This window comes from Centropristis striata, chromosome 20 (assembly GCF_030273125.1).
Source record: "Centropristis striata isolate RG_2023a ecotype Rhode Island chromosome 20, C.striata_1.0, whole genome shotgun sequence".
NCBI classification, from domain to species: Eukaryota; Metazoa; Chordata; class Actinopteri; order Perciformes; family Serranidae; genus Centropristis; species Centropristis striata.
The window spans coordinates 35,026,174-35,038,629 of NC_081536.1; the positions used below are offsets into that span (position 1 = coordinate 35,026,174).

General features: G+C 45.2%; 1 protein-coding gene across 2 annotated transcripts in view; it reads right to left on the reverse strand.

Moving 5' to 3' along the window:
• Positions 1–562: 562 nt before the first annotated feature.
• The window catches only part of LOC131993789 (cullin-9), a 40,404-nt gene continuing 28,510 nt past the window's right edge, over positions 563–12,456 (reverse strand). For both annotated transcript variants that reach the window (XM_059359825.1, XM_059359824.1), the window contains 15 exons: positions 11,100–11,226; positions 10,713–10,915; positions 9,955–10,217; positions 7,199–7,316; positions 6,089–6,331; positions 5,283–5,423; positions 5,036–5,200; positions 4,784–4,947; positions 3,870–3,963; positions 3,714–3,788; positions 3,298–3,408; positions 3,098–3,215; positions 2,885–3,018; positions 2,538–2,629; positions 563–2,402 (listed from right to left, as the gene is read on the reverse strand). In XM_059359825.1, coding sequence (XP_059215808.1) covers positions 2,183–2,402; positions 2,538–2,629; positions 2,885–3,018; positions 3,098–3,215; positions 3,298–3,408; positions 3,714–3,788; positions 3,870–3,963; positions 4,784–4,947; positions 5,036–5,200; positions 5,283–5,423; positions 6,089–6,331; positions 7,199–7,316; positions 9,955–10,217; positions 10,713–10,915; positions 11,100–11,226 — 2,268 coding nt within the window. In that variant the 3' untranslated portion in view covers positions 563–2,182. The remainder of the gene's footprint in view (positions 2,403–2,537; positions 2,630–2,884; positions 3,019–3,097; positions 3,216–3,297; positions 3,409–3,713; positions 3,789–3,869; positions 3,964–4,783; positions 4,948–5,035; positions 5,201–5,282; positions 5,424–6,088; positions 6,332–7,198; positions 7,317–9,954; positions 10,218–10,712; positions 10,916–11,099; positions 11,227–12,456) is intronic.

Genomic DNA, 12,456 nt, shown 5'->3' on the forward strand with positions numbered 1-12,456 from the left:
TGATAATTCATTGTTTGTAAAACTAAACTACATACAAACACTTGTATAATATTTAATAATAATAACAATAATAAAAAGACACAGCTTATATTCAGGCTGTAATTCATGGTTAGCAGCAGTAAGCTAGTTAGCTCCAGTGGCTAATTTCTAACAGCTGAAGAAAGTTGCTTTTGTTTTTTAAAAGTTATAGTTTGGGTTTTTGAAGTGTGTTTGATGTTTTTATTATCCAGTCAGCTGGACAGCTAGCTCTCTGTTAGCTACGCTTCACAGCCACCAGACTCTATTAACAAAAACAGTAATTTAAGCTAAAACACCGCCGCCCCGTCTGTTAGTTTGTGTTATTAGAACTGAAATCGCTGTTTTTATCAATGCAGTCTGGTGGCTGATGAATATAACAGAATATAAATGAATATAGTCTGAATAAAGAGACATAAGAAGCTAATTATATCTACGTTATCGGGACCCTATTAGACCGGATTACAATTCCCCGACTGACAAATAGTAAATAAAAATAAATAGTATATGAAATAGTTTATGTTTTAATGAAATGAGAGTCGTCCTGCAGCAGAAAAAGCTTTTATTTAGTTTGCTGGCTGAAGTCGCTCGACTCCAACAAAAGGAACCAGAAAGAACATTATAGAACATCAACAATATGAATATAGGATCTCTCAAAATTACAGCAAAACAGGGAGCTGAGATATCAGACGTCCCTGGACTCCGGCAGAACAAACCTAAATCTCTTCCTCACGTCGTCCTTTTCAAAGACAGAAAACAAACGGAGCAGGCGACAGTCTTTGCTCAGCAATGACGGACAGCGGGCCGATGGCGATCGATCGATGGATCGGTTATTGCAGCGATACTTCAGAGGCTCCTACTGACACTCTGCTCAGGATTTAACCCTTCAGATGCATAGAAACATCCAACTCTACAAACGTAAAAAACAAGAACAGATCTGTAAGTAAATCTAAATCTGAAAACAGTTACAGTTGCATTTTATTAATATTCTTCTTTACTCCCAAATGAAGGCAACCTCCATCGTAAAAGAAATCAAGGCAGAACGTGTGACGGACCAGGTGTACAGAAAGATGAACGAGACGTGGACTCGGTCTCTCACTCCCTTTTTCTGTTTCTCAACTCAAACATTTTGTTCTGTGAAACGTCACAAACTAACTCAGCAGAGACACCACAATCAGGTCCTGAACCAGGTCCCGATTCAGGTTCAGTACAGGAGAGATGTCGGGACACGACCGCGAGGGGAAAAAAAAGTTCTGAGATTTAAATTCAAACAAATTCTGAACTTTTTAAATTTTAATCTCTTTCGAGACGAAAAAAAAAAGTCTGAGATGAAAGACGACGTTCTGGGCCAAAACTAATAAATCCTTTTAACTCGTCTCAAACTGGTTTCAAATTTTATACAGGTGTTAAACTGGTTTCAGCCTGGTATCAAACTAAATTTGCAATCTTTTCAGACTGGACTTAAACTGGTTTCTAACATTGACTGTTTTCACACTTTGACACATTTTACTGGTTTTAGACTGGGCACACATTTCAGACTTCCATGTCTTGTTTTAAACTTTATTTTTTAACTGGTTTCAGACTGGTTTAAGTCTTGTTTTAAACTTTGTTTTTGAACTGGTTTCAGACTGGTTTAAGTCTTGTTTTAAACTTTGTTTTTGAACTGGTTTCAGACTGGTTAAGTCTTGTTTTGAACTTTGTTTTAGAACTGGTTTCAGACTGGTTACGTCTCGTTTTAAACTGGTTTCAGACTGGTTTAAGCCTTGTTTTAAACTTTGTTTTTAAACTGGTTTAGGTCTTGTTTTAAAATTTGTTTTTGAACTAGTTTCAGACTGGTGTATGACAAATAAAAATAAACAGAACTTTCTTGGCAGAATTGTTGGAATTTAAAGACTAAACTAAGAATTCCGTCTTTGTCTCAGAATTTAAAACTGAAACTCAGAACTTGTTTTTCTTCAGTGTCCCTCGTCTCTTCCCGTACTTTGATTTTATGAAAACACAGATGAAGAAATACAGGAAGTGTAGAAGCGAGTGCAGCTGTGTGGGTCGGGGGTTCAGGTGAAGAAGGACGTCCCTCTGATCGTCTCCTGTCCCTCAGGTGAGGGGGCGGGGCCGTGGCGGGGTCCGCCTCGTCCTCTCTCTCCTCTTCGACTCTTGCCGTTAGTTTTCAGTCGAAGGGGCTGAAGTCCCTCTCCAGGTTCTCGGACTCGTCGTCGTCGGAGAAGAAGTCGTCCTCGTCGATGTCGTCCTCGTCGTAGTCCTCGTGCCACTCGGGGACGTACTCTTCGTCGTACTCGTCGTCGTCCTCCGCCTCCTCGCCGCCGTCCTCGCCGGCGCAGTTGTTGTTGTCAGAATCTCCGGAGTCTGACGCTCGTTCCGACTTCGACCTGAAGAACACAAAGTGATTTGATTATCCTATAAATTAAAAATACATTTATTTGTGTTTGTCTTCATTTCTTTTCTATCGTTTTATTTATTTCCATGTTTTTCCTTCAGATTTTGTCCTGAATGTTTACACTCACACTTTGTTGGTGTCCTTGTTGTTGGACAGGTTGGAGGCCTGCGTGGATTCTGGTTCCTGGCCGCTCTTGGACTGGAAACCCACCCTGAAGTCCTGATCACACACAGACACGACAGACATCATACTGGGAGTAATGGGAGTCAACTGGTTAACTGGACTGGTGACGCCAATACTATACTGACTACGGTGGGTTAGAGTGGGGTTAAACTGGTTTAGACTGGTTCTGAACCAGGTCCAGACTGGTTTGTTCTAGAACCAGGTTCAGACTGGTTTGTTCTAGACTGGTTCTGAACCAGGTCCAGACTGGTTTGTTCTAGACTGGTTCTGAACCAGGTCCAGACTGGTCACCTGGATGGAGTGCTGCAGGATGGCCAGCAGACGCTCCTGGATGCGTCGGATCAGTTCCAGTCCGGTGTTGAGGTGTTCTGGTTTCAGCAGACGGACACAGGAGGCCAGGTCAGTGCACTGCAGCAGCGTCTCCTCTGGGAACAGACAGGACCAGTGAGACCAGTGAGACCAGTTCAAACAGCCCAGGATATAAACATGTGAGTGTGATCTCACCCAGCAGGATCTGCAGGGCGTTGGTGTGCAGGTCCAGAGCCTCCGTCTGCTGCTCCATCACGTCCATCTTCTCCGTCTCCTGGTTGTAGTAGCTGTAGACGCAGGCGTAGGCCAGCACCTGCAGACAGAGAGCAGGGCACAGTCAACACAGGTACACTACACCTGTAGGCAGCCTGATGGCGGCGGCGGCGGGTTGGTACCTTCCGAGCCTGAGCGAGGACTTTACAGGCGTCGATGACGAACGTCAAAGATTTCATCTGCAGAGCTTCATTAATGGACGACACTTTGTTCTCCAGGTTGATGGCAAAATCCTGAAACAGAGACTGGACTCACTGAGACAGCAGAGGCCAGGTGGACAGAGGACAGGTGTAGAGGACAGGTACAGGTGTAGATGACAGGTGGACAGGGGACAGGTGGACAGAGGACAGGTGTAGAGGACAGGTGGACAGGTGTAGATGACAGGTGGACAGAGGACAGGTGGACAGGGGACAGGAGGACAGGTGGACAGGGGACAGGTGGACAGAGGACAGGTGGACAGAGGACAGGTGTAGATGACAGGTGGACAGGTGTAGATGACAGGTGGACAGAGGACAGGTGTAGAGGACAGGTGTGTTACCTTGGCCTGGTGGTGGAAGGTGCATCGCTCATTATAATCCTGGAACTTCTTCTCCTGCCGCGCTGCTTTACTCACCTGCAGCAACAACACACCTAGTTAAACACATCAGAGGCTGTGATTGGACGGCTGGGATCATGTGACAGAGTGTGGACCAACCATAGCGGAGCAGTTGTAGTAATCTTTGTGTGTTGGTTTCCATGGTTTCAGACACCGCCAGCAGAAGCCGTGGTTACACTTGGCACAGGTCATACTGAGGACAGAGTGACATCATCACCAGGTGTTACTGACAGGTGTGTAACAGATGTGTGACAGGTGTTTTTCAGGTGTGTGACAGGTGTGAGACAGGTGTGTTACAGGTGTGTTGCAGTTATTTGACAGCTGTGAGACAGGTGTGTTGCAGGTGTGAGACGGGTGTGTTACAGGTGTGTTGCAGTTATTTGACAGCTGTGAGACAGGTGTGTTGCAGGTGTGAGACAGGTGTGTGACAGGTGTGTGACATGTGTGTTTCAGGTGTGTGACGGGTGTGAGACGGGTGTGTTACAGGTGTGTTGCAGTTATTTGACAGCTGTGAGACAGGTGTGTTGCAGGTGTGAGACAGGTGTGTGACAGGTGTGTGACAGGTGTGTTTCAGGTGTGTGACAGGTGTGAGACAGGTGTGTGACAGGTGTGTTTCAGGTGTGTGACAGGTGTGAGACGGGTGTGTTACAGGTGTGTTGCAGTTATTTGACAGCTGTGAGACAGGTGTGTGACAGGTGTGTTTCAGGTGTGTGACAGGTGTGAGACGGTTGTGTTACAGGTGTGTTGCAGTTATTTGACAGCTGTGAGACAGGTGTGTTGCAGGTGTGTTTCAGGTGTGAGACAGGTGTGTGACGGGTGTGAGACGGGTGTGAGACGGGTGTGAGACGGGTGTGTTACAGGTGTGTTGCAGTTATTTGACAGCTGTGAGACAGGTGTGTTGCAGGTGTGAGACAAGTGTGTGACAGGTGTGTTTCAGGTGTGTGACGGGTGTGTTACAGTTATTTGACAGCTGTGAGACAGGTGTGTTTCAGGTGTGTTTCAGGTGAACGTACTGCAGGCAGCCCTCGTTCTTCTCGATCTGGGCCTGGCAGCTGGGGCAGCGTTTGGAGATGAGCTTGGCCAGGTGTTTGCTCTGAGCCTCCATGTTCATGCCTTCATAATAACCTCCGTCATCCATCCACTGAGACATGTGGCTGCAGCTGGACGGGTAGTGGGCCTGAGAGAGAGAGAGCGCCCCCTCTGGTCAGCAGAGAGCAGTCTGAGTGAGTGAGTGAGTGTGTGTGTGTGTGTGTGTGACCTCTGACCTCGGGGAAGTTGCAGCTGAAGCAGGAGGACCAGCAGCACTTGGAGCAGGTCCCCATGCTGCCCATGTTCTCCTTACACAGGATCTGGTCGCAGCCCTGAGGGTTGGTGCACCACGTCAGGTTGGAGCAGCACTCCACGTACCCTCTGAGCAAGGCACTCTCGTACTGAGGGGAGAGCGGCACGCGTCACTTCACGTCTGTATAACTGTCAGCTGTGTGAACGCAAGGGGGGTGGACGGGGCGTTACCTTGGCGATGGTGTCCCCGTCGGTCAGGATGCTGCGGAAGAAGAGCGAGGTGGGCTGAGCCTGGCAGTCTGTGATCGGACAGTTACAGCTCATCACCAGGTTCTGCTCGATCCTCGCCGTCAGGTACTCCTGCCAGCACGACTGTGACACAGCAGCATGGAACCAGAGATCAGTAACCAGTAATCAATAACCAATAACAAGTCATCAGTTACCAATAACCAGTAACACGTAATCAATAACCAGTAACCAATAACTAGTAATCAGTAACCAAACAACAATAACCAGTCATCAGTTACCAATAACCAGTAACACGTTCTCAATAACCAGTAATCAATAACTAGTAACCAATAACTAGTTATCAATAACCAATAACACATAATCATGAACCAGTAACCAATAATCAGTAACCAATAACCAGTAATCAGTAACCAATAACCAGTTATCAATAACCAGTAATCAATAACTAGTAACCAATAACTAGTTATCAATAACCAATAACACATAAGCATGAACCAGTAACCAATAATCAGTAACCAATAACCAGTCATCAGTAAAGAATAACCAGTAATCAGTAACCAATAACCAGTTATCAATAACCAGTAATCAGTGACCAGTAACCAATAACCAGTGATCAATCGCCCAGTGATCAGTAACCAGTGATCAGTAACCAGTGATCAATAACCAGTGATCAGTGATCAATAACCAGGGATCAATCGCCCAGTGATCAGTAACCAGTGATCAGTAACCAGTGATCAGTAACCAGTGATCAGTGATCAATAACCAGTGATCAATAAGCAGGGACTGACCCTGCAGCAGTAGTGCATGCAGCTCAGTGAGGGGACGGGCTCGGCGGTGCGGGGGCTGAGGCAGACGGGGCAGGTGGAGGCGGGGCTTGGAGGAGGTTGAGGGTTTCTGGACTTGAGTCCGGCGGCGATGATGAGAGCGTCGGGGTCGTCGGTGTAGCGCTGAACCAGCAGATCCACGTTCCACTTACAGTGGACCAGAAGGTGTTCGGCCCGGTCCGGGTCCAGACTCAGAGTCCCCGTCACCTGAGGACACACGGACACGTCAACTTCTGTCTCTGTGGTGGTTTTCTGTCTCTGTGGTGGTTTTCTGTCTCTGTGGTGGTTTTCTGTCTCTGTGGTCGTTTTCTGTCTCTCTGTGGTCGTTTTCTGTCTCTGTGGTCGTTTTCTGTCTCTGTGGTCATTTTCTGTCTCTTTGTGGTTGTTTTCTGTCTCTGTGGTCGTTTTCTGTCTCTTTGTGGTTGTTTTCTGTCTCTGTGGTCGTTTTCTGTCTCTTTGTGGTCGTTTTCTGTCTCTTTGTGGTTGTTTTCTGTCTCTCTGTGGTCGTTTTCTGTCTCTCTGTGGTCGTTTTCTGTCTCTGTGGTCATTTTCTGTCTCTTTGTGGTGGTTTTCTGTCTCTGTGGTCATTTTCTGTCTCTTTGTGGTGGTTTTCTGTCTCTGTGGTGGATTTCTGTCTCTCTGTGGTCGTTTTCTGTCTCTTTGTGGTTGTTTTCTGTCTCTGTGGTCGTTTTCTGTCTCTTTGTGGTTGTTTTCTGTCTCTGTGGTCGTTTTCTGTCTCTTTGTGGTCGTTTTCTGTCTCTTTGTGGTTGTTTTCTGTCTCTCTGTGGTCGTTTTCTGTCTCTCTGTGGTCGTTTTCTGTCTCTGTGGTCATTTTCTGTCTCTTTGTGGTGGTTTTCTGTCTCTGTGGTCATTTTCTATCTCTTTGTGGTTGTTTTCTGTCTCTGTGGTGGATTTCTGTCTCTCTGTGGTCGTTTTCTGTCTCTTTGTGGTTGTTTTCTGTCTCTGTGGTCGTTTTCTGTCTCTTTGTGGTCGTTTTCTGTCTCTTTGTGGTTGTTTTCTGTCTCTCTGAGGTTGTTTAGTGTCTGTGGTTGTTTTATCTTGTTTCTGTCTGACCTGTTGGACCGTCCTCTGCATCAGCTGATGAATTTCCGTCTGCGTCATGGTTCGACCCATCGAGAACAGAACCGCGTCCAGAACGCCGTCCTCGAAACGCCGCGGCGCCGAAATCAGACTGCAACACACACACACACACAGTTTTTACAGCAGCAGTTTGTTTGTGATTTCAGTGTATTTTACTGAAGGTTTCCTTCCTCTCTAAAGCTTCAGATCGTCGCTGTTTGACATTAAAAAGACGCCGGCAGACTCTCTCCGATGATCTCCTGATGACACAAAGCTTCAAGAACTCAAGCGACGAGCTGAACTTCCTGCTGGATTAGTGAGTAATATTAGCTCCTCGTTACGTCTCGTGTTGCTGCACTTTTCTGCAAAGTTATCGACTGTTTGTGACCAGAAGTGGTGTCATCATAACAAAACAAAATAACAAAATAATAGCTGTTTACGGTGATGAAGAACTCTGAACCTTTAATGTTGCTTGAAATAATAATAAATTAACCCATTTAGGCCTAAAACGTCTGTAAAAACTTCCTGTAAAACCTCTGATTGGTGATTTTAAAATCAGCCCCTAAAACCTGAAGTTTTTCTGTAAATTCAACAGAAGTGTCAACTCTTCCTATTAAATAATAGATTTTACCTGTGGCTTTCGTGAGAAGTTGAGTTTATTTGTCCAAACCTTCAATCAAGTTATTTTAAAAATCAACGTGTTGCATTGCGACACTCCCACATGTATTCTGATGCATTTCATTGGCCAAGAGACCGAAAATAGGTGCAAAAAACGACAAATACTACAAAACGATGTATCCGCTTTCCCAGCTTTAATGGTAGAAATGCGGTAATGCTTTTCCGCCTTAAATGGATTTAACTTCAGAGGGGAAACTACACGTTTCATAATTTACTTTTATAAGTGATATAATTACAGCATAATGATGGAAGCACACCCTCTCAAAGAGCAGTGGATTTATTTATCAGTTTAAAGAGTGTTTGTGGAGGAGCTGGCTGAGCCCCGCCCACACAGAAACTGACACAGGGAGCAGAGGAAAACAGCTAAAACTTCTGAACAAACAGCGGCTGAGACGGTACGATGATCAGTGAGGAGGAAACAAAGACACGGTGGCGTCTCATCAAAGTTAAATAAATGTGTTCCACAAACACAGCGACAGGTTAGAACGATTCCTGGAAAAACTGAAATCATCATCAGATGTTTAGAATTCACCAAATCTGACACTTAAATGTTTGATGAAAATGTGTCCAACAATCAGCTGTCAGCACTGAAACATGAGACGGTTTACACAGAGCCGAGAGGAGAGGACAAGACACGGAAACACGTCAACATGTAGAGAAATGTTGTTTTAATCAAGGAAACTGTTGGGCTTCAGATGGTTAAAAGTTGCTCATATGCAGATGATACTGTTGTTTACTTTATATATATATATATATATAAATGTATATGTATATACATATATATCTATATAAATAAATGTGGGCTTGTATGCAGATGATACTGCAGTTTACTTTATATATAAATTATATATATAAATATATATATATATATAAATGTATATATCTTTATAAATACACGTGGGCTTGTATGCAGATGATACTGTTTACTTTAAATGTATATATATGTTACACTGTTCCTAACTTTTTATATTTCTTCTGGGTTATGTTGCTTTTTACATATTTATTCTTGTTTTATTGATTGATTCTTTGTGGCTGAAAGTTTTTCGTTATGGAACTAATAAGAAACTTGTGTTTTTTTAATCCGATGTCCTTTTTTATAACCTTTTTAAGAAAAGTGCTGTGTAAAAATGTATTAAATTGTTTATTATTAATAATAATAAACAATTAGTGTTGTTACATATTTATATATTATTCTAATATTATTATTATTATTACAGGATGTTCCATTATTTAACACAAATAGTTGCAAAATGATTCATTTTGATCAAACTGAGCTGCAACATTTTTTATTTTAGCTTATTTGTTGATGCTTTATGAATTTTTAAGAATTAAAAATCATGTTAATTACTACAAAATAAGTCAAAACGCAACAAGAAAAGTTGAAATCTTTCTTTATTTTCTCTTGTAGAAAATTAAACATTTGACATTTTGTCTGTTTGGATGAATGTTTTAATGTTTGAAAAGCTGAGCAGGAGAAACACAAAAAACTGAACTCAGATGGTTTTTATCTGATCAAACACCAGCAACGATTCACTTTACAGCTCAGTCACAATAATGAATTATTAACAGTGTTCATTATCATTAATGGAGAATCATTAAATCTCAGAGAATCTTTAAATCGCAAGTTCAAATCTTTCATCTCTTCACCCTCAAATAAGTCTGTCTTAAGTCTGACTTTAACTGGGTTTATAACAGAAATAAGTCGTTTAAGTCTTAACTAATTCTGGTTTAAGTCAGATTTCAATCTGATTTACATCAGAAATAATTCTGGTTTAAGTCAGACTTTAACTGGGTTTATAACAGAAATAAGTCTGGTTTAAGTCAGACTTTAACTGGGTTTATAACAGAAATAATCAGGTTAATAATTTATTATCATCATCAATAAATGGTATATTTCCAGGACTTTATTGTGAAAGGACAGAGCGGTAAAACGAAGCGTTCCTCGTGTTTCTGACTTTAAAACGAAGCGCTGAGCGAGGTGAATCACGAGGCGGTGACGATCAAACAGCTTCTTCTCCACCTGAACACACAACATGAACAGACTGAGTGAGGTCAGAGGTCAGAGGTCACACCTGATGTCGGCCTGGCTGTCGGCGGCGGTGGCGGCGTCCTTGCGGACCTCGGCCCGGCTGAAGGAGAACTGGGCCTGGCCTTTCTGCGGCGTGGACGGGTCCTCCGGCAGGAACTCCACGATGTGCGGGTTGTCGTCGCTGCGGCGGACGCAGCCTTTACTGATGACGTGCATGATGCAGGACAGCACGTCGCTGGTGCTGCAGCTGAACCGGCCGGCGCCCGGCGAGCCAGACGCCTCCTGCTTCTGACACGAGTCCAGGACCTGAAGGGGGACGAGGAGAGACCCGTCAGACTACAGCCACCCTTTATCACTAATTCATTGTTGGTCCTGACGGAGGCGCCAAAGGCTGGTTTAAGTCTTTCATATGGTTTATATCAGAAATACAGAAATATTCTGGTTTAAATCAGACTTTAACCTGGTTTATATCAGAAATAATCTGGTTTAAGTCTTTAATATGGTTTATATCAGAAATACAGAAATATTCTGGTTTAAATCAGACTTTGTGTGCTATGGAATTAAAGTTAAATTGTTGGTTCTGTTAGTGGATCTGGTTCTGGTTCTTATAGTGGTTCTGGTTCTGTTAGTGGTTCTGGTTGTGGTGATGTTAGTGGTTCTGTAAGTGGTTCTGTAGTGGTTCTGGTTCTGTAGTGGTTCTGTTAGTGGTTCTGGTTCTGTAGTGGTTCTGTTAGTGGTTCTGGTTCTGTAGTGGTTCTGTAGTGGTTCTGTTAGTGGTTCTGGTTCTGTAGTGGTTCGGACCTTGAAGACCAGGTTGTCGATGTGCATCTCCTTCTCCCTCTTCATGATGCTGACGATGAGGCAGTAGATGAAGCTCCTCTTCCTCTCCAGAGTTCCTGCTGCGTCCTCGTCCACCTTCAGGTACGTCTGTCTGGGCAGCAGCTGCACCCAGGACACGCCCCCCTGGCTCTGGAGCCACGCCTCCTGGTTCACCTGCAGCACACCTGGGGACAGGAGGAGAGAGGAGGTGAGAGGAGGAGGAGGAGGAGGAGAGGAGGAGGAGGTGAGAGGAGGAGGAGGAGGACACGCCCCCTGGCTCTGGAGCCACGCCTCCTAGTTCACCTGCAGCACACCTGGGGACAGGAGGAGGAGGAGGAGGAGGAGCAGGAGGAGCAGAGTGGTACTGACCATGGCGGGGCTCCTCTGGGGAGCTGCAGGTCAGAGGTCCTCCCTCTGAGATCAGAGGCTGCAGAGCGTGGAGGAGGACGGGGACAGACAGACCGCTGTCCTCCAGCAGGACGTCCACACTCACCTCCTACAGACAGACAGACAGACAGACAGAGACAGACAGACAGAGAGATGTGAGGACAGACAGAACCAGGAGTGTCCTCAGTAAAGACGTGTCCTCAGTGCATTTTAATTTCTTCTGGTATAGTATTTTCTTTAAATTTGCTTCTCGTCTGAGTCATTTTAGCTGAAAAAATTTCAAACTTTGCTTTGCTCTTGGTACCATCTTTCTACCTCTTCCCTTGACCATGACGACTTACTCAATCCCGGTTCGAGTTTCAACTCGTAGATTCTTCAGACCTCGCTCAGCCTGTCGTACTTATTGCAACCTTGTGCAGCTCTAAACACACTCAGCACCTCGTCAAGGTGGACTCTGGAGCTGCCAGTCTGCATGTCGTAAGACTGAGTTCATCTCTGGCTTTGCTGCTCAGCATTGACTGGACTTCCTTGCCCTCACTGAGACGTGGTTAACACCAACCAACTCCTCCACTCCTGCAGCTCTTTCAGCTGCCTTCTCCTTCACTCACACCCCTAGACCCACTGGTAGGGGTGGAGGAACAGGTCTTCTTATCAACCGTGACTGGAAGTTCTCCCTCCATCCACTGCCACAGTTCTCTCCACGGTTCTTTGAATTCCACGCTGTCTCCATCACCTCTCCCTCACCAGTAACCATTGTTGTTCTCTACCGCCCACCTGGTCCCCTTGGAGAATTTCTGGAGGAGCTTGACGTCCTACTGTCAAACTTCCCTGAAGATGGTCCACCACTCGTCCTTCTCGGGGACTTCAACATCCAGCCCGAGAAGTCAGCAGACCTACTACTTCTTCTCTCCTCCTTCGCTCTTCTGCTCACTCCATCACCCCCTACTCACAAAGCTGGCAACCTCCTCGATCTCATTTTCACCAGGAGTTGCTCTACTACCAATCTCTCTGTAACCCCACTTCATGTCTCTGACCACTACTTCATTATGTTCTCCCTCCCACTCTCCCGATCAGACTGTCTGCCCTCACCGACAGATACCACACTGGTCCGCCGCAACATTCGCTCTCTCTCTCCTCATGCTCTGGCCTCAACTGTTCTCTCATCCCTCCCTTCATCGGACTCATTCTCACTTCTGCAGCCTAACTCTGCAACCGACACTCTCCTTGCCACCCTCTCCTCCTGTCTTGACTCACTCTGTCCTCTCACTCCTCGGAAAGTGCTCCAGTCCTCCCCTGGTCCTTGGCTGTCGGACTCTGTGGAGCCACCAGAGCTCCCCTA